The 20,537-nt window shown below is 37.9% G+C and overlaps 2 protein-coding genes across 2 annotated transcripts; both read right to left on the bottom strand.

Annotated features, from left to right (window-relative positions):
• Positions 1–3,518: 3,518 nt before the first annotated feature.
• On the bottom strand, positions 3,519–4,789 carry LOC132192197 (transcription repressor OFP1). Its single transcript, XM_059607459.2, has one exon. The coding sequence runs from the start codon at positions 4,700–4,702 to the stop codon at positions 3,596–3,598; it is 1,107 nt and encodes a 368-aa protein (XP_059463442.1). The 5' UTR covers positions 4,703–4,789; the 3' UTR covers positions 3,519–3,595.
• An 8,624-nt stretch (positions 4,790–13,413) lies between these two features.
• SAUR21 (ARM repeat superfamily protein) lies at positions 13,414–15,938 on the bottom strand. The gene has a single exon (XM_059572942.2). The coding sequence runs from the start codon at positions 15,604–15,606 to the stop codon at positions 13,540–13,542; it is 2,067 nt and encodes a 688-aa protein (XP_059428925.2). The 5' UTR covers positions 15,607–15,938; the 3' UTR covers positions 13,414–13,539.
• Positions 15,939–20,537: the final 4,599 nt, after the last annotated feature.

Raw genomic sequence — 20,537 nt, 5'->3', positions numbered from 1 at the left:
AGAGTCTTCGGATTTTTGTTTTGTTGTCATGGACGCTTCTCAGGTAGTGTTCGGTGTTTCTTGACTTAGTAAGTTAGTCTCTCCTTGCGGCTCGCCGACAAAAACCTGCAAAATTTATCCTGGATTGTCCTTTTCTTTGACGTCCTTTGATTCCTTGTTACGATTTTGCCACGTGTTGCTTCTGTGTTGGGGTCAAGTGGGAAATATCAACCAGACAAAGCATATTTCGCCACGCCAGCATCTATTCTTGCCAATCAAAATGGTGGGTCCTCTCTGACGTGGGTAATGAATATCGGTGGTTTAGAATATGTATTTAATCCCTTGCCATCAACTATCAAGGTATTATTCTAAAAAAATAAATAAAAAAACTATCAAGGTATTATCTTTTTTATTATAAGTTTTTTATGGGCGCAATTTGTAGTGTTTCTCAATGTCCCTTTCAAATTATGAAAAAAATTGTGATGTTTTTGTCCCTCTATTAAAGATAAAAATGTTCACTATTTTTTTAAAATTTATTTTTACAAATTGACGTTGTAATTCATGTGACACTTGAAGCATTAGCCACTAAAATATAAAAAAAAAGTGATAGTTGACGTAACACTTATCATATTATCTACTAAAATGTGAATTGTTGGGCAATCGATGTGATATTCATTTTCATAAAATACGTATAAAAATTATTAAGTGAATTTAAAAAGAATGTGTAATAAAACTCTTGTGTAATAAAATTATTAAGTGATGTTCATTTTTTATTAAAAACAAAACAAAACAGAAGGTGCTGATTTAGAAAGAAACGTATACAAACACTTCCAAAGTTGTTGCATATTTGTTAAGCGGTTCCTAATAAGCAAAGTGGTATTGTTTTGGTTGAAAAACAGAGATTGGAATACGTACAAAAAACAAATCATATTAAATTGTTATTTTCTTGTTCTAGACCATACCAACAATAATTGGGGTAGAAGACTTGAAGTCTATCTATCTAATACACTAGAAAACGAAAAGCTAACCCATTATTGCAATATTTAAATTAATCCATTTCCCTCCGGGTATGTTGTTCACGTTCCTTCCTGAAAGCAGCTTCATTGTTTGTTTGTTTGCTTGTTTGAATGTGTGTTTTTTGTTTTGGTTGACCCTGATTGGAGCAAGAACATTGAGAAGACCAAAAGTTTTTTCTGTTTTAATTGCGCTTTGCCGTTGATTATTGTCATGTTGAGGATACAACAAAATTCTTCCCCTTCTCCGTGTTATATATAGAAATGCACTAAAGCAAAGGCATGGCGGCCACTTACATGTCAACTTGTGAACTCATGAAAGACTATTCATTGTAAAAATTATGAAATTTAATTGGAAAATGTTAACTTTTATTAACTGACATGATAAATGTTACATGAACGGTTACGCTAGGTCATACAAGATGGTAGTCTACCTGAGGCCCGCGCAACATAACACGACAACTGACAAGTAAATGTAAATATTTTAGTAGCTGGCGTTGTATGATCCGATTCCGAGCTTACTCAATTCCCAAACCCTTTACTCATTCCTTTCCGAGCTCAATTGGTAAAAATCTCAAACACTCAATTTAATTAGGTCACAAAGTTGTCTCTCATTAATTACCTCTTAATTCTTTGTAATTGGGCCGTGAGATTTGTTTTATACACTACCCATATAACACGCCTTGTTCTTGGGATTGGGGTACCGTAAGTTTGAAGTCGTTGCGAGGGAGGAAGAGAAAAGAAACAAAGTATATATTATAATTTATGGTCTCCCAAACAAATATCAGAATAATCAGTTCTTTTAATCAATTCCAATAAGCTTAGTTTTAAGAGCAAACACTATGATGTTAACGACAATTAAATTGAATTATTTGATCAAAAGAGCAAGTAAACCGTATATTTTGAAGACTTTATTGCCAAGTCTAAAAAACTTAGCGTGTAATTATAATATGGTAATACAAAAGTCAATGAAAATCAAGCGCAAAGTTAGGGAGCATTTAGAATAAGCTTCATTGAGTTAAGATAATGCAAAAGTTTTCATTTTATTTGGTAGGTGTGCCAAGCTTGCACACCTCCTTGTCCCGCAAAGCGACGACACTATCCTCAGTGTTTTCTTGTCAAGGATTTGATAAAACTGTTATTTCCACATAATTTAAGGCAATCAATGACTATGACTTTTACTTTTTCTTACATAGGGTAGAAATGATATTGAAGGCCACATAGTAGAGTATGGCCACATTGCTCGTAGAGTATGTCCACATTTGAAGGCCACATCGTAGAGTATGGCCACATTGCTCCATTTATTAATGCTTATATATATATATAAAAGAGAAAAGTGTTATTGTTTACGTCAATTTCTCAAACTCATATCACACCGGTTGATTAGATCTTGTTTTAAATTATTTTCTTTTTGTTTGTTTGTTTTTTTCGAATGACTGAAATAGGGGGTAAAGATGAGCAAAGCAAAGGAGTCGTCATGCTTTTAGTACACATTGTGGAGCTTTGGAAGTTTGTATTGCTGCTTTTGAGATGTTCGAAGTAACTTTAATATGAAATTTCAACTTTAGGCAGAATTATATAAATTTTGAAACCACCTTTCAACAGTGAAAGGCTTTTGCCGTTTCACACTACTTGCAGAGAGAGATTCAAAAACTTTCACCTTTAACGATTTTGAATTTACAGCTTTTCCTCTCTCTCTCTCTCTCTCTCTCTCTGTAAGAGTGGGACTGTGGCCAGTGATGGAGAGAACAGAAAGCTGAACATACTACCCGGAGACCTCTCTATATTTCTGCAACTAAAACTGAATCTTGTCCTGAAAGAGTATCTTCTTTTGTTCTTTTGTATTTTTTCTAGGAACAAGGCAGAGAGCTAAAACAGCAAAAGCAAAAAACAAGGCAAGCCCTCCATAAAGGGCGAAATTTAGTTGCTGAAATATATGCGTAAAATAAAGGAACCCCATATCTTCAAAAGTGACCCGCCATTTACTTTTTCATCCTCTTTCACAGAGCATGGTAACTATTTGGTGGGGATGGAATGGGGTAGGGGTAGGGTGAGCCTACTAAGGGTAAAATTATGATTTTTTTTGTAAACTTGACCATTGACGGTTCTCATGAATTATTGTCTACTCAAATAGCTAGCAATTCAGACCGTAATTATAGGAGATCCCCTCAAATAGCTAGCAATTCAGACCGTAATTATAGGAGATCTCCTTAAATAGCTAGCAATTCAGACCATAATTATAGGAGATCCCCACATAGACCTTGGTAACTATTTTGATAGCAATAATTTTACAATCATAAATTAAGCTCAATTTATGATGAACAGAGATCCCCATGTTTTGGAGAAGTTCCAATTATTTGAGTTCAATTTAAGCTAAACTATAACCTTCACGTTATTGAATTCAACTCCCATAAGATTATTAGTAGTTTTTTTTTTTTTTTTTCTAATTAAGATTATTAGTAGTTTGATGTGCAATTCATTGGTCTAAGCAAAAGAAAATTAGAACTTGGTAAGAATATTTGATCAAATACTCAACTAAGAACTAAAAGTTTTATTTGAATATGTACTAAATAAGTAACAAAATGACTAACTAAACACACAGATTACTTCACTTTAATATCAGTAAGATTAAACCAGATTTGCTTGAACACCTTGATAATGAGGTCATGGTATTCATCAGAATTCAAAGAGAGGTAACAGGCAAGAAGGTCTTCAAGGTCTTTTGATGCCCTGATGTTGTTCTCCACAATCATCTCCACCATTGACTCCCTGAAATCCCTCTGAGGATCAAACGACGACTTCACCACCGCAAAGCTATCGGAGATGCTTCTCCGGGAAGTTGACGACACACTTCTCCGACCATGTCCCTGAGCCTTCCTGCTCGCAATTCTCGGGGAATTGATTCTTAGCCGGACTCCCGGAGAACTCACGGAAAATCTCCTTACAGGACTAGTCTTCTGCTCTCTCCCAGCAATTCTGACTGATAGAGACGCACGAGAATTTGTTTCTTCGAATTTAGCGGAGCTTCTCCTATACTTTGTTGGTTCTTTTGTTTGTTTCTTTTCCATGGCGGGTTTGGTTATAATAGGAGGAAGTTCAAGCTCGGATAAGGAATCAAACCCATCAAGCTTATCAACCTTAAAAGGAAAAGACTTGTTATCCACGTTGATAACAATGTCATCAGCATTAATGGTCTTGGCTTTGCAGCCACAAAGCATTCCATCAAAAGATTCAGTGGCAAGAATACGGTCGGACCGGAATTCAGGCTCCGGCGAGGTATCCAAAGGAGAAGAAGAAGATGATGATGATGATGGTGAGTAGTCTGGTGGGGAATCTGATTTGGTCCAGACAGAGTCAAACGTGGGTCGGCAGCTAAAACCGGCAGAAACAGAGGAGGTTGCGGTTCTTTTCTTGAGTCTCTGTTTGGAGGGTTTTTTTGGTGGGTCAGGGGAAAGGTTGTCTGAGGGATGTGGGTTTGGGGAAGGGATAATCTCCCTTGTGAAGTAGTAGGATTTTCTTGGATGACATTGGTGGGGTTGCTTTGGTTTGGAATTGGATGGCTGCGTTGAGGCTGATGTTGGCTGTTTTTTCTTCTTCTTGGGAGGGCTGCTGCTGCTGTTGCTGTGGTTTCTGACTCTGCCCATCTCCTTGAGCTTGTAAAACCAGGCATTGGGCATCATATCTGATAACTTGAACCTGTAATTACCCATCAAAACACCACCCCAACAGTCTCTCCGTGTGTGTGGAAAATTGAATGAAGGAAAGAGAGAACTCTATCACCGTCTCTGCTTTTGGACGGAGAGAGGGAACACATAATAAATAAATAGAGAGTGAGGCTTTTGGAATTTGAGGTAAAAGTGGGGTCCACAATGGAAGAAAAAGTTTGCATAAAGGAAATGGACTGGCCCACGTAGGGTCAACTGCTATATGGCTTTCCTCTTTCTTTTTTTTTTTTTAATTATTATTTTAACAAAGTTTGGGTTAGCTAAGCTTAGCCCCTCCAAACTAACGACTATCCGTTTTGCAATATTATTTCAATGTTTTAATATTTGCTAGACTAATGTTGCATATTACATTTTTATCCTACTTTATCGAGGTGACAATGTTAATCTATCATTAAATAAATGCTTATTTTATATATATATATATATATATAATGAATTAACACTATCACGTCAGCAGAATTAGATAGTAGTGTGATAAAAGTATGGTTTTCAGCATTACTCTTTTCCTCTAATCCAATCAATTAAACTAACATGCATATAAAATAGATGTGAAAAATGACAAAACACCTCTATAAGATATTTTTATCATTTTGGGTTGCGGAATAAGACATTGCAACCACCATATATGGTAAATTAAGGAAACATTGAGAGATATTGCAAAAATATGAAATTTTGAGTTTCTCCCAAAGTTTTATTTCAAACTAGATTGGGGAAATTTTTTTCAATAATGCTAGAAATCACCAATACGACATTTTGTTGATGTGACAATGTCAATTAACTATTTATCAGTTCTTAATAAAAAAAAAAATCCTAATAGTAGATTGGCACTGTTATGTTAGCCGAACGAGGCAGTAGTGTGATAAAATTATGGTTCCACTATTATTCTTTCCTCTAACCCAGTCAATTAAACTGCCATATATATCAAATACATGTGAAAAATGTATATACGAATCACATTCTTTAAGCAGGTATACATTTCAAACACATGTGTGATTAGTAAATTGAATGGAGAAAGAAAATTATATTTATTTATTTATTTGTACGTTATTGTTATTATTAAGTGGGAGAGGTTGGAGTTAGAGGGGTTTGTTTTCCACGCTTAACTACCTACCGGGCTACCCCAACAAAATTTGGTAGCTTGTAACGATTAGATTTGTTTACTTCTCTTAATCCAGGGTTAGTTGTAAATTAATGGGCCTCCTATTCAAAATATGTTTTTTCTGTTCAAACTTGTCTTCCATGAGCTGCTGGTAATTCTATAGCTAGATTGGACGGCTGATGCAAGAGCGTTTTCCATGTCCCAAACCGTTTCTTTACGTGGCTTACATGCATTGCTGGACCCTCATCGATCATCGAGGGGCCCGACTGGGTCCATGGCCTTAGCATTTCTTGATCAACAACGTCCAAAAGGGCAGCTTCCTCCATGGTGCTTTCTTGACATATTGCCAGATTTCTTGTTAGGCGCATATGCTGTTTATGCAATTGCATCAGTTCTGAAGAATTCAGTTGGCCAACCAAACCTGCAATTAGGAGATAAACAAGCACAAGTAATTAAGGTGATCAGTCGGTGGGGAAACACTTCAATGTCTTAAGTCGGTGTTTACTTGGTAAGAAAGATAATGAAACTCTAAAAATTGTTTAGGAAGAGAATGGCGGGAGGGAACTAGAAATTTAATTTTACAAAGAGTTAATTACATAGAATTTTTTTAAGGAGCAAAAGTTAAAAAAAAAAAAAAAAAAAAAAAAAAAGAGGGGGCTAGAGGGAGCCATCACTAGTGTATCTTGTGAATGAAGACTTTCTTTTCCTTTCATAGAGTGATTCTCGCTTGATGGTCGTTTTAGAGGTGGAGGATATAGGAATAACCGATCTGATTCATCTTTATAATCCACATATTCAATATAAATAAGTTATTTTTTCAACATGGGATTAACTTAAATGTCACAATAACATCAATCCTTTTTTTTTTTAACGCTGGATAAATTAAAAGACAGAAACCTAAAGATACTTTTGGGAGTGCAAGTTCGTTGCCAATGTGACTCAGCAATATCCAAGTCCTACATACAAACCTTCAAGATATAATACATGTATAACTTTTTTTCTCGAGTGCTTTGGTGGTAATGGCTTTTCCTGTTCAGCTTCTGAATGTACAATGGCTGGATTTGGTGATCATCATTTGTAAGCTCAGAGTAGCCTCTGTTTAGCAAAAGGGCTTCTGAAACAGAGTGATTTTGAGTGGGCAATAGGGGTTTCTTAAGAGGATAATGTTCACTGTGGTGTGTATCAATCAAAGCACCGAATTCTAGTGTGTGATGCTAGATGCTTAAGCCATCTCTATCTGATTAATCATGTGCACATGTTGCGGTTGGAATTTTCTACAACCTTTTAACATATCACTAGAAAGATTCACGAATCCTGAGTAAAGCACAAAAGAAATCTGCAAAAAGACACTTGAAGATCCGAACAATATCGAAGTGAAAATATGTTGTTTGGAGGTTTTCACGCCCATAATTAATGCCCTGATGGGTTATCTCAATCACTCTCAGTCTCAACCATAGAAATTTTCTTAAAACCCTTCAAGAGATGCAGCCATAAAGGTGGTTTTCAGTTCCTTACATCTCCTTGTCAGCAGATTTCCGTATAGTCTTTGTGCTTTTCCAAACAAATTCGTCCAAAGACTTTAAGAACACTCATGCGAACCTTCCCGTAGACATAATTGTTCCAAGGACCAAGAATCACACAAAAAAATTAATCCAAATAAAGTATAAATAAGGGATCAAGCGTAATAATAATAGGGACAAACTTAATTTTTTTTTTTGAAAAAAATTCAATTTACCTCCACGAAGTTTTAAGGGTTTTTCAATTTGAACCACAAAGTTTAAAAATTAGAAATATACCCCCTAATGTTTCAAAAATTTTCAATTTAAACTTTCCGTTACTAATTTCCATCAAATTGGACGGAAATCTATGAAATTAAGTAATTACCCTCAAACTTCTTTCTTCTTTTTTTTTTTTTTAATTTTCGTCTAATTTAACAGAAATTAGTAACCTAAGGTTTAAATTGAAATTTTTTTAAACATTAAGAGGGTGCATTGCCAATTTTTAAATTTTGAAGTTCAAATTTAAAAACTCTTGAAATTTCAAGGGGTAAAGTGAATTTTTTCCTAATTTTTTAGCCTTATATATATATATATATATATATATATATATAGTTTAATTAGAAAAAAAAAATAACAAAATTTTATTTAAGACAAATTGTTCAATCCCTGTTTGTAGGCATGAGACATTCTCGTATGTGGCCTTCTATTTTATAGTCAACTGGTCCGGATTCTTACAAAAAGAACAGAGCAGTTTGGTACCCAAGTACGTACGTCTCCAACCATTACACATTACAGGGGGGAGGGGAGGGGGGGTGGGGGGGGGGGGGGGCCGGAATAATTTGTAGTGCCTAAAACACGGTAATTTATGGTATTTGTTTGTATCTTGGAGCAACAAATGTTTTGGCCCTGGGCTACTCTGTAGTTTTACCTAGGCCCTAGGAGTGTTTGTCTTTTTTGAGGCGGCGGCCAGGCCTGTTTATCACATTTTGGATAGTAATAATTGGTTTTTCGGACATTTCCAAGCCTCACATGTTTTTTTTTTTGACAATTACAAAGAGAAAATACAAACTACTACAACATCAGGACTCCCAAGTTAAGCAACCGTGCCCACATCAAATAATAAATATCACGGAAAAGTAGCCCATTCTCTAAATGTGCCACTTCATAAACTGCAATGTATATGGGGCTCAAAATTATATGCTGAATTGCATTCCTAGAGCAGCCCCCTAAGATGTCAATTCTGTTAAAGAGTCCTTCTCCTCTCTAGGGTTTCATCTTGTGAAACTCTTTGGGTGAAGGTAGTGTCTTCCACCGGTTGCCGGATAAGGAGGATTGTAAACAGAACTGTAGCTTGGTGTTAGGATAGTGATGGAGGATGACTTGGAGAGGATGTGCAGTAAGATCTCTCTTACTAATGGGGAGAAGATAGGTATAAAGGTGACAGAAGGTGATGTTGCAGAGATAAGGGAGAAAAGCACTAATTTTCTGGTGGGGAAACTATGGACAGAGAAACCAGTCAACAAGGAAGTATTTAAGACGGTGCTATCTCGAATATGGCGCTTAGCAGGACGTGTAGTGTTCAAAGAATTGCAGGATAATTGCTAGTTGTTCGATTTCTCTGACAAGGATGACAAACGAATGGTGTTAGAAGAAAGACCTTGGTCTTTTGATCGTCATGCTTTGGTCCTAAAAGCATTTAATGGCAAAACGGCAGTGTCCTAAATGCAATTCATGCATTCACCAATTTGGATTCAGGTGCATGACGTGCCGCTTCTTTGTATCAATAGAGGTGTGGGGCTGAAGATAGGGGCATCTTTGGGCGAAATTGTAGATGTCGATGGTTCAGGATGGGGTAGTTGTTTGAGGTTGCGTGTTGTGATTAATTTATTTAATCCTTTGGAGCGGGGGAGAGCTCTGGAGTTTGGAGGAAAATCTCATTGGGTTACTTTGAAGTATGAGAAACTGCTGTTATGTTGCTTCCACTGTGGATGTATTGTGCATGAACGGCAAAGGTGTCATGTTCGTCAGAATTAGAGGGTCAATGTTGAAGAGGGAGAAAAACAGTGGGGAACTTGGATTAGAGCTGATGCACCAACGAGAGAGAAATATGACAAAGGAGGCACTGATGGTTGGTTCAGTCCCTCGGAGGCGAGATCTGCAACTAGTGGGGGCAGAAGGGAGGCTAGCATGGCGGACAAGGGAGGCTAGCTGATGCACCCATATAATCTCCCCTGCCCAAAGTGCCTTCATTCCAGGGCGATTAATTACTGATAATATTTTGGTGGCGTTTGAGGCCATGCATACTATGGATGGGAGAATGAAGGGTAGAGAGGGTTTTATGACTCTAAAGCTAAACATGAGCAAAGCATATGACAGAGTTGAGTGGGAGTTTCTAGAGGCTGTAATGAGGAGATTTGGCTTTACTGAAAGGTGGATTTATATGATGATGATGTGAATTAAAACTGTGTCTTATTCTGTCTTGATTCATGGGAAGCCTTATGAAAAAATCATTCCAACTAGGAGGATAAGGCAAGGGGATCCTTTATCTCCATATTTCTTTATTTTGTGTGTAGAAGATCTAAGTTCACTCTTACAAAAGGCTGAAGCAGACATGAGAATCACTGGTCTTCCTATCACTTGCGGAGGACAAGACCAAATCATCTATTTTTTGCAGATGATAGTTTACTCTTCTGCAAAGCAAATATGCTTGAATGGGTGTACATACAACGGGTCCTTGAAACTTGTGAGCAAGCGTCTGGTTAAAAATTGAATAAGGACAAAACTTCCATATTTTTCAGCAAAAAAACCCAAAGTGAAGCCAAAGTCCATATTCTTTCTATAGCTAGAATTAGCTCCACAAGAAGGTATGAGAATTATCTTGGTCTCCCTTCTTTAGTGGGCAGATCGCGTGTAGAGTCTTTTATGGGTCTTAAGGCCAAAATCTGGAAGCATCTTAATGGGTGGAAGGAGAAGTTTCTATCTCATGCCGCGAAGGAAGTATTATTGAAAGCAGTCGTTCTGGCTATTCCTACATACACAGTGAGTGTTTTCTAACTTCTAAAAACTTTGTGTAAGGATATAAATTCCATGATGTCCAGATTTTGGTGGGGTCATAAAGGAAATGAAGCTCGCATAGCTTGGATGAGTTGGGAAAGATTGGGACGGACCAAGGAGAAGGGTGGATTAGGGTATAAGGATTTGGAAAATTTTAATTTGGCATTATTGGCAAAACAAGGATGGAGGCTTCTCCAAAATCCTAATTCGTTCATGCCCAAAGTGCTTAAAGAGAAGTATCATCCAGTATCTTTCCTTGAATCTGGGGGATGGTTCTTCTATTAAAATATGGCAAGACCGTTGGATTCCGGTTCCTTCAACCTTTGCAATTCAGTCTCAGGTGAGAATGTTAGATAGTGAAGCACCTGTCAGTGCTCTCGTTGATGTGGATACAAGATGGTGGAATTTTTCACTCATTCAGGATATTTTCTTGAAAGAAGAGGCAGATGTGATTTGTAGTATTCCAATCTGTCCGGGGTGGTTATGTGATAGATTGGCCTGGGTGGGTACAAAAAATGGAGACTTTTCAGTTAAAAGTGCTTATCACTTGGCAACAGAAGGTTGTGAAACTAATAAAGGTAGCATTTCGAATAATAGCATTGTCACCCAGCAGTGGAAGAATGTATGGCATATAAAGGGACCTCCAGTAGTGAAGACTTTCTTATGGCAAGCTTCTAATGATATTTTACTTACTTGTAACAATCTCTACAAGAAAGGTATTATCTCCAATCCTTTATGTCCTATTTGTGGTTTGGTTAGTGAGACAGCTAGGCATATTTTGTGAATTGTCCTTCAGCAAGTGATGTATGGCTTGAGTGCTTCAAGTCCATTCATAAATGCTCCTTGCTAGATGAATCTTTTGCAAATATTTTGGACATGTTGCGGCGAAGACTGGAGGATGATCAAATGCAGCTGGTTGCTGTGATAGCTCGGCTTATCTAGCTAAGAAGGAATAAATGGGTGTTTGAAGGTGTATTTCAATCTCCATCAGAGGTGTTTCAAATGGCTCATGATCAATTGGAAGTGTTTACGGTAGCGAACTAGGGTAGAAGATGTCATGTTAATTCACCTATACCAATGGTAGTGCTGTGCTGGACAAAACTCATTTTGGTGTAATTAAATTCAATTGGGATGTTGCAGTTGATAAGGAGGGCTAAAAGATAGGGGTAGGAATTATTGCCTGTGATCACCATGGTCATATCCGAGCTGCCTTTGTGGCGTCAAGGCAATTCATTATTGATCCTACCATTGCTGAAGCTTTGGCAGCATGAAAAATGGCTGAGCTTTGTGTGAAATTGGGCTTTACTGAAGTTTTATTCGAAGGTGACTCACTGGAAGTAGTCCAAGCTTTATGTAAGGATGAATGTACATGGGGGAGGTATGGAAACCTGATTAATGATGCTAAAATATTGTTACAGCAAGTTTATAGCCGGAAAGCTTGTCATGTGAAACGTACATCTAATGAGGTAGCTCATAGGCTTGCAAAATTGGCACTTTCTAGTTGTGAGGAGAGATTGTGGAGAGAGGACTACCCTTTGTATGTCCGAAATATTGTAATTGCTGAAGCTATTAATGATATTTGATATCTTTTTTTAAAAAAAAAAAAATGAAGATGTCAATTCTGTTCCATTTAATGCCTATTTCATGAACACATATTTTTTCATCTTAGGAATCTTTCTCTTGTTATACAAGTCCAATTTTCATTTAATTTTGGGAAAAGTCAGATTTCTTTCAACAATGTCATCCCCCTCCTTTTTCCTTGACAATTAAGGACTTAATAATGTTGCTTTTTATGATGATTGGGTGATTGTCATTCTCCAACCCGGCCTTATTGCCCAACCTTAACATGGACAATTAATGCATTCTACTTATTGAAGTGGATTCTATGTTTGGTCTGCAACCCCTAGATGTGGAAGTGGTCCTTTGATAGGATCCACGATAAAATGAAAAGATAGATAATGAACTCCATTTAAGAGTTGGAGGGTGATATAACAATATTCAATATATACCCCAACCAACCTCTTATTATATATGCTAGACTTACGACACGCTACTTATATAACACATCACGTGACACAATGTTGGGAAGATAAGACGTAACACAATGTTGAAGAAATTAGCAGATATGGAGTTTTTACTCATAATACATTAACATACATATTAATTTGAACATCACTTTAACCCGAAAGCCTAAGTTAATGAGGGTACACTTAAGTATATTAAGTAGTTTTTTTCTTTATATATATTTTTTTAATGTAAAACTCACAAGTGAATGGAGGAGCCATATTTTATGTAACTACCCACTAACATAACGTGACAAATACTAACTACCTACGTAGCACTAACAAAAGCAAGGATAACAACTACCCACTAGGATACTATACACCCCACTTACTTGACGTTATTGCAAGAGCTACTTCATGATTTTCGCTATCATCCTTGGAGTAGTTGAGTTTCGCTACCATCCATGATTTTCACACAACCAAAAAATAAAAATTGATGTTTGAATTGCATGGACTACTGGCGGCAATTATGAATTTGATTGGGCTTCATATAATAGATGTTTAAATTGCTGTTTAACCAAAAGGGTTGTGGGGCTAACTTGACTGACAACCCGAGCAATTGTGGAGAATCTTTAACCAAAATAATTCATCAGCTTTGATTTCTAAAATACAAATGCAAATTGCAAGAGAAAAACAAGCGTGGCTTCCTTTGAATCGGTGATAAAAGCAAAGAAGTCGTACGTGGAAGGATGGGGACGACGCGCTTGCTTTTGCTTTCGTGCTGGTGCTTCCGAGTAAAAGCAGCAGAATATGAAAGAAGGTGGTCTTTGACATCTGTAAGGTTCTTTTCAAACCCATATTCAGACGCAAATCCAGACTTTTGTCCCAAGAGAACAATGTTTATATATGCCATGTTCCGTGAAGGCAACTTGTTCACATAACCGACGTAAAAGTATGGAAAAGAAAGCTCAAGATCAGAAATAAAAGCTTTAAGATACAACATGGAATAATGAAAATCAAACATTGATTGTATTATGAACACATACCAAAGAATGGGTGATTGAGACAAACAACCAAACAAACTATTAAAAATGAGAGTTTTTCACTTTTTCTTTTTTCTTTTTTCTTTTTCTTTTTTACATTTATTGTAAAACAAAAGAATGTTAATTAACCGAGAAGTACTGTTGTTGACGAGCTCATGATGAGAGTCGTGGAACTGGTGTTACCACCCATTACTGAATGACCATGACCATCCAAACCGGCAGCCCATCTTCTGAGGAGCCTCAAGAGCATAGAGGCCTTCGTTCGAGCCCGCACGGTTCCCGTTTGCATTAACTCCCATGTGGCTCTCTCAATCCCCGGAGTCGCCGCCAATTCCGCCACCAATTCCGCGCCCCCCTTCCGGCATAAAGTGACGAGCGTAGCTGCCGCGCTTTCTTGGGCTCTCTCCGAACCGTCCCTTAATACGATACCCAGTTTCCTAATCGCCTCAAAGGCCGCCTCAATAGCAACTAAGCCACCCCTCTTCACCACCGTTTCCAGCACGAACACCGCTTCTTCCGGAAACCTGTCCATCAACCCAACGGTCAACTGCACCACTCCTCCCTCCACCCACCGCCCAACGCTCTCCCTGTCAGCCGCCAAATTCATAATTGCCGCCAATGCGTCCTTCTTGGAGCTCGTGGGTCCGGTTTCGACCAACTCCATCAATCCCTTGATGATACGTGTCTTTCTCCCGAGTCGCTTTCTCAGGGAGTGTACACCCGTGAGGCTGAATATCGTGGCCGCTGCGTTCCCTTTCGCCTCCCACGTGGCACCTGAACGTAGCAACTCGACGACGCCGTTTAAGGCTCCGTCTGTCTCGATTATCCTCGTCTTGTTCGCTTCGAGGATGGAGAGATTGAGGATTGCCGTCACAGCGTTAACCTGGAGGTTCGGGTGCTCCGAACCGACTTCCGAGCCTAAGTACCTCACGAGCAAAGGGATAGCACCGGCTTCGGCAATGCAGGCTCGGCTGTCGGAATCTGTCTTGGCAAGTGCACGGAGCTCGTAAACGACGCCGTTCGCTGCCTCCATTGACTGCGACTCGGACAACTTGTTAACCAAAAACATCACCGTCATTCTCGTGGCTTCCAACGCCGCTTTGTTCGATTTAACGCCGTTGACTCTGTGGTTAGTCCCATTGGTTTCAAAGGGTATCTTCTCCTCACGGCACCACATGGCGATGAGATTCTTCAACGCGAGGTTTGGGATTAAGCTCGTGTGGGCCAGTGTCTGACCTGTCTTAGGACACGTGGCGTGGCCAGAATCGATCCACATCTTGATCGATTCCCTATCGTACGTCTGTCCAGTCGCCACGACCACCGGGTCCCGCATCAACTCCAGGCTAATGGGGCACCGGAAATCAGACGGAACAACCGCCTCCGACGAAGGTTCCCGGTGCGGGGAGTCCGATTCAGGCGTCGAAGCTCCGAATAGAACGCATTTTGCGTAGCGAACGAGTCCGATCAAGGCGACGATCAATTCGGTCTTGGATTTCTCGTGGCTCTGGCTCTGGACCTCGTCCTCCAGATTCTCGATCTCCTCTCTGCAACTGGAAGCGTCGCGAAGCCCTAGCCTAGCGAAGATCTCAGCGAGCACGGAGCAATCGGGGACGATCTCGCTCTTGATCCGGTCGAGCATGGCCAGAACCTCCCGTCTAAGGTCGTCGTCTCTCGGATCCAGCACGCAATTCGCTTTGGTTCGAGATCTCAGCTGGTTTCTGATCAAAATGACGAGCTCTTCAACGTCGTCGTTCAGATCAACCTCTTTCAACGGGAAGATATCGAGCAGCGTTGCCAGCTCCAAGGTGAGTTCGTGGAAACTATTGGCCGCCGATTGATTCTGCAAGAGAAGCCACATCTTGCTTCCGTTGGAGCAATCCTCGATGAGAGCCTTGACTCTCTGCAAAGCAACGTGCAGCTCCTCGAAGCAGAGGATCGCGGAGGGAGAGAGAACAGGGAGAGGATTGCGATGAAGAAACTCTTCGAATAGGACCGAAAGAAGCTTCGCCTTGCGGATTAGCGAGACCGAATTGCGCTTGAGAAGAAACCGGAAGGGTTTGGTAGCTGAAATTTCTTGGGTCAAAAGGAGAAGGGATTGGATAAGATTCCGGTCGGAGAGCTTGGGAGACATGAAAGATCCGGCCGACGGTTGCCGCTTTCTTGGCGGGAAAGCATGCGGAGATATCGCCATGAATGAAAAAGGATTCAACGTTGTGCGGATATAGATTTTTGAATTTGTGTAAAACAATGGACTTTTTAAAGGACGCAGTTTCGGCAGGCCGTTTTACAATGTGGGTGGTGGAAAACAGCAATGAAGAGATCAAGTCGACAAAACCAAGACGGCTCCTAATAAACTGTCAACCGCCGGCGGATCAGGACCGAAGATCAGTATTTGGTCAGAGGCCATATAAAATATATATATAAAATGTATATGAACTGTTATGCACTTCTATTTAATTACATTTTGTACCCTTAGAAAAAATAAAAGGAATCGTGGTGCTGCCACATTAGGTAGAGGGTTGTTATGGACTTGGCTTGTGGTCGTCATCGGCATGCCAATTAAATATTCATGCATTATGTGCCGTTTTTTGTCTTTTTCCTAATTTTTTTTTTTTTTTTTAATTCTTTTTGTTAATCATACCTTTTGGGTTGTATAAGACTATGAAAAGATAATACTTTGAAAATTTGACAGTATCAATGATCATAATAAGGATTTCAAGTATGGTTTATCTTAATTTACAATGAGTGTTTCACGGAATTGCCGGGTCCTTAGGAAAACCAGTGTGTTAATTTAATTGCTAGCATGCTTCAAAGAAACCACCGCCAAAATCAGTGGTATTCCAGTTAATTAATTTTTTTTTATTATTATTATTTTAACAATATCCAACGAAAAAATGATTGTCATTGCCATATCATTAGGGTGAGATAATAGTAAAATAAAAATTCGGTTTTTCAGAAGTTGGCCAATAAGTTAGTCATAAATAAAAAGTCTCGACTTCAAGATCAAATCTCTTAATTAGCTGACAACAAGGAGACACAAAATTGAAAGAAAAACGTAACTAGCCATGAATCAAAATGACTAGTTAATATAAAATTTTCTTATAATCATTTATAAAGTCTAATTTTACTTGATAAGTAAATAATGTAAAACTTAGCACCTATGAGCATCTCTTATAAAATCACTCACTTTCTATGTAAATTATTCATCTTCTTAATATGAGATTAATTAGTATGTTACAAAAACAGCACAAAAGTGACTACAAAACAACCCCAAGACAACAGCTAGGGTGGAGAGGAGGAACGGGGTGGAGGCACGTATGGCCCACACTCGAGAGGAGAGGCATGAATGGAGGTTGGCAGTGACTTGGGGTGGTCTATTTGAGCAGGTGGGTAAACAAATAAGTTGAAATTTTTCAAATCTACTTTGGTGCGTGAGGCAAACTCTCGATGGGAAATGGACGACAATGAGGAATGGAGGTCGGGAAAGGGAGGGAGGAGACGATCATGAAATGGCGGAAAAGGAAAGGAGGTCATTTTGGAAGAAAAAACAAATGACACGTTAAGGAACAAAACAAAAGGCATAACTCGTCTCTCCTCCCCAAGAACAAGCGGAAGGATAACTTAAACAAGAAGGGAGGACTTAATGTTCTAATACCATGTTACTTATTTCATAAATTTATAAGATTTAGTTGATTAGAAAAAAGGTTGTGTTAATCAAGAGTTGCTTTTTCTTTTCTTTTATGAATGCGTTAAAGATTTGCTTTGTTCTTTCCACTTTGCTTTACTTTTACAACTCATAATTTGTTGAGAAGAGAAGAGGGAGAGAGAAAAGCAGCAAGTGGTTGACGGCACGGCTTGGTACACCGCTCAGCTTCACCACGCGTTGTGCCCTCTGACTTCGCAATAGCCAATAGAGAAATTGCATTTTTAAATTTTCTGGCAGCGCAAATTAGCACCGTGAAAAAGGGGGGCGGGGGGTGGCTATTGGGCATTCTTTAATCGCTTTCCCGCAATTTTTTTATTTTATTTTCTATGCCAGAATATTAATTTATTTTTATTTATTCTAATAAGTAGACAAAGCTCATATGGGCTTTAATATTGTTTGGATAAGATAACATTTCCACGTCAACACTCTGGTCACCCATCAATTCATATATGATCAGTTCCTTGAATTTCTTTTCACGTGCACGTTTAGCCCACTCCTAAAATCAGTGAGACAGGTTTTGAGGGGTTTTTTTTTTTGTAAGGATAATACTGTTTTATCTAGAGTTGTCTCCTAAATATATCTCTACGGAATGGGATTATCTCCGTTTCATTTAGAATGCGGAGGAACTAATTGATTGAAACTTGAAGGGTCAAATTGTAATTTTACTTTTAATAAAAATATTTGTTCCTGCCTTTATTTGAAATGGAGAGAATCCATCGGGCGACAACTTATCATTTTAGTATCTTAAAAATTACGATTTTCTAAGATTATTTCCATGAATGCATGCAGAGAGATTAATTAATGCTTTTTTCCGACAAGTGATGATGATACAACCAAACATAAGCTTCTGTCTGGTTGGTATAAGCAACCACTTTTAGGCTTCCATAATTAGGGATAGACAGGCCGGGCCTTGCAAGCATGGAATATATTCCCATTTACCAACAAACCATTACTTTAAAGATATTTCATTTTGATCTTGTGTGAGTTGGCTTTGGAGACCACTCATAAAATGACCAACTAATTCAATCAATCTTGTAATACACCAAAGGACCGGATTCTTAGTGCAATCCGGCAAGCAATTGACAGAAGTTTTTGATGAAATTTATATGCCTAAACAAGCCTCAAGCAAGTGTATTCCATCAAGAGATCTATCATTATTGCAATTCCCAATTCGGTTCGTGTTGGGTCTGGGTTATGTCAAATAAAATAATGTTACGAAATTATATGTCAATCTTAACCCAATTCAATCAATTAAACGGGTCAGACCACTCAACTATAATCTGCTAATTTTATGTTGGATTAACGATTCGTATCAAAAGTTGCTAACCCTAAATGTCGCGGGTCAGATTCTGATTGTTTTGAAGCATGAATATAAGACTATATAACCCAATCCATTTAATTAAGTGAGTTAATCTCTTGACCCACTAATTTTGTGTCTAAGTTTGTGAATTATATAAAGAAACAACAACGTATTCATATTAAGGCCCAAAAGGAAATATAATACAAATTCGTTTAGGGTTCTAGTTTGGTCTTCCTCGTACGTACGCCAGCCAAGCCCAAAACACTACAAGCTCCGTGTGGTTTGGCATTTTAGCACATAAAAAGAGGTATAAATTTGGGCTACGCCCAACGTCATTGCCACAGCCCAATCTAAAGAATTGGGTTATAATGCGAAGGAGGCCGTTTTGGTGCTCCTCCTGTTGGAGAACTAGCATCACTCGGCAGTCATATTCCAGGTGAAATTGATTCTAATTAAAAAGCATATATTCTTTAGTTTTTTTAACCCCTAGTCTTGTACCAAATACATTGAAAATAAATAACCAAGAGCCCACTCAATTAAATGGCCCTGAGATTTTGATGTTTTCACCTAGCCATTAAACTAGGAAAATAATAGGCTTACAAATACATTTTACAAAAAAACTTTTACAAACTGATGTGACACAACATAATTGAGTTTCTCAAAATTTGAATTTATCTCATATCCAATCATGTTGTGCCATATTAGTTTGAAAAAGTTTTTTTATAAAATTTGTTTGTAAGCATAACATTCTTCATTAAACAACTACCCAAGAGGTACATACTCATCAATGCCCAACTACCCATTTCATGGCGACGGACCAAGATCACTTCCAAAAAGCTCCATACAAGCTGTCCAAAAACTCTATTGAAGTCTTTAAGAGATAATTCAGTCGGCTAGAGACCACGTCTTATGAAGCGGAAGTTTCTAGTTCGAATCACTCCCTCCTTCTCTTGTGTGGACATGTTAAAAAAATAAAAAATAAAAAATAAAAAAACTTCTATTGAAAATATTTCATAAAATTATCTAACTTAACAGGCACAAATTTTAGGAAATTTACACCAATCTAGTCTTGGGTTCCTAGATTAGTACAATGACAATAAATAAATCTTAAAATATTAAACAAAATATGTAAGAAACGACACTTAACATTTATTAGACTAAGTTGAAAAAAATTTCTTTCAAACCAGTTTGGATAAAATTTCCGTCCATTCCTAGTAACTTAAGTACTAATTCCTTTTCTTTCAAAAAAAAAAGTACTAATTCCTTTCAAAAAAAAAAAAAAACTTAAGTACTAATTGATTTAAACCATGTTTTGTATTCTGCTCTTAAATTTTTGTCTTGATGTTGTTTTGGTAATAGCTTAGAGGACTAGCAGCAGCTTCCCTTTTATTTTTCCTAAGTTTAGACTTTAGAGCACAAAACTACCTCTTGCTACCTTATAAAAATATATTTTACAATAGTTTCACTTACATTTTCCTGTACCATTAAAATATTATTTTTTTACAAAATTAAATTCCTAACTACCCTCACTTCTTTTACAAAATTTCAACACAATTTTCAATTAAAGACAAAAAGATGAAAAAAAGCTAAAATAATGTATAGAGAACTACTTTTCTGTACACATTGAGAAAACTGTAACAATTCTTGAGGGTTAGTTAAATGTAGGGAATCTAATGTGAGTAAATTTTTGTGATTTTTTTTGAAATTTTTTCTAAATATATTAAAATAAAAAAAAATTGACATATAGAGCATTGGCCAGCTAATTTCGCGGTAACCGCCACATGTGAGTCTCTCATTAGAGACTTCCATGTACATGCAATATTCGATCGTCTCGTCCCCAAGAGGTAGCTCAATCGGCTAGGACCACACTTAATGAAGTGGAGGTCACTAGTTCAAATCCCCCTCCCCCCTCTTGTGCGGACATGTCAAAAAAAAAAAATATTCGATCGTCTCATACTAGAATTACAAAGACAATTAATGACGTGCTAAAACATAAGATGTACAATGAATATAGTACAATGTGATGTCAAAAAAAAAAAAATATATATATATATATAGTACAATAATGTGGCTGCTGACATGTCAGCTCGATTGAATAATGGGCCAGTTGTCGGCC

The sequence above is a fragment of the Corylus avellana genome, chromosome 10 (assembly GCF_965113065.1).
Source record: "Corylus avellana chromosome 10, dhCorAvel1.hap1.2, whole genome shotgun sequence".
Lineage (NCBI taxonomy): Eukaryota > Viridiplantae > Streptophyta > Magnoliopsida > Fagales > Betulaceae > Corylus > Corylus avellana.
The sequence above is the reverse complement of the archived record's forward strand: the minus strand, read 5'-3'. Positions and strand labels throughout refer to the sequence as shown.

Excerpts from the sequence above, each read along its gene's own strand:
- LOC132192197 (XM_059607459.2), bottom strand. The coding sequence starts at position 4,702 with ATGGGTAATTACAGGTTCAAGTTATCAGATATGATGCCCAATGCCTGG.
- SAUR21 (XM_059572942.2), bottom strand. The coding sequence starts at position 15,606 with ATGGCGATATCTCCGCATGCTTTCCCGCCAAGAAAGCGGCAACCGTCG.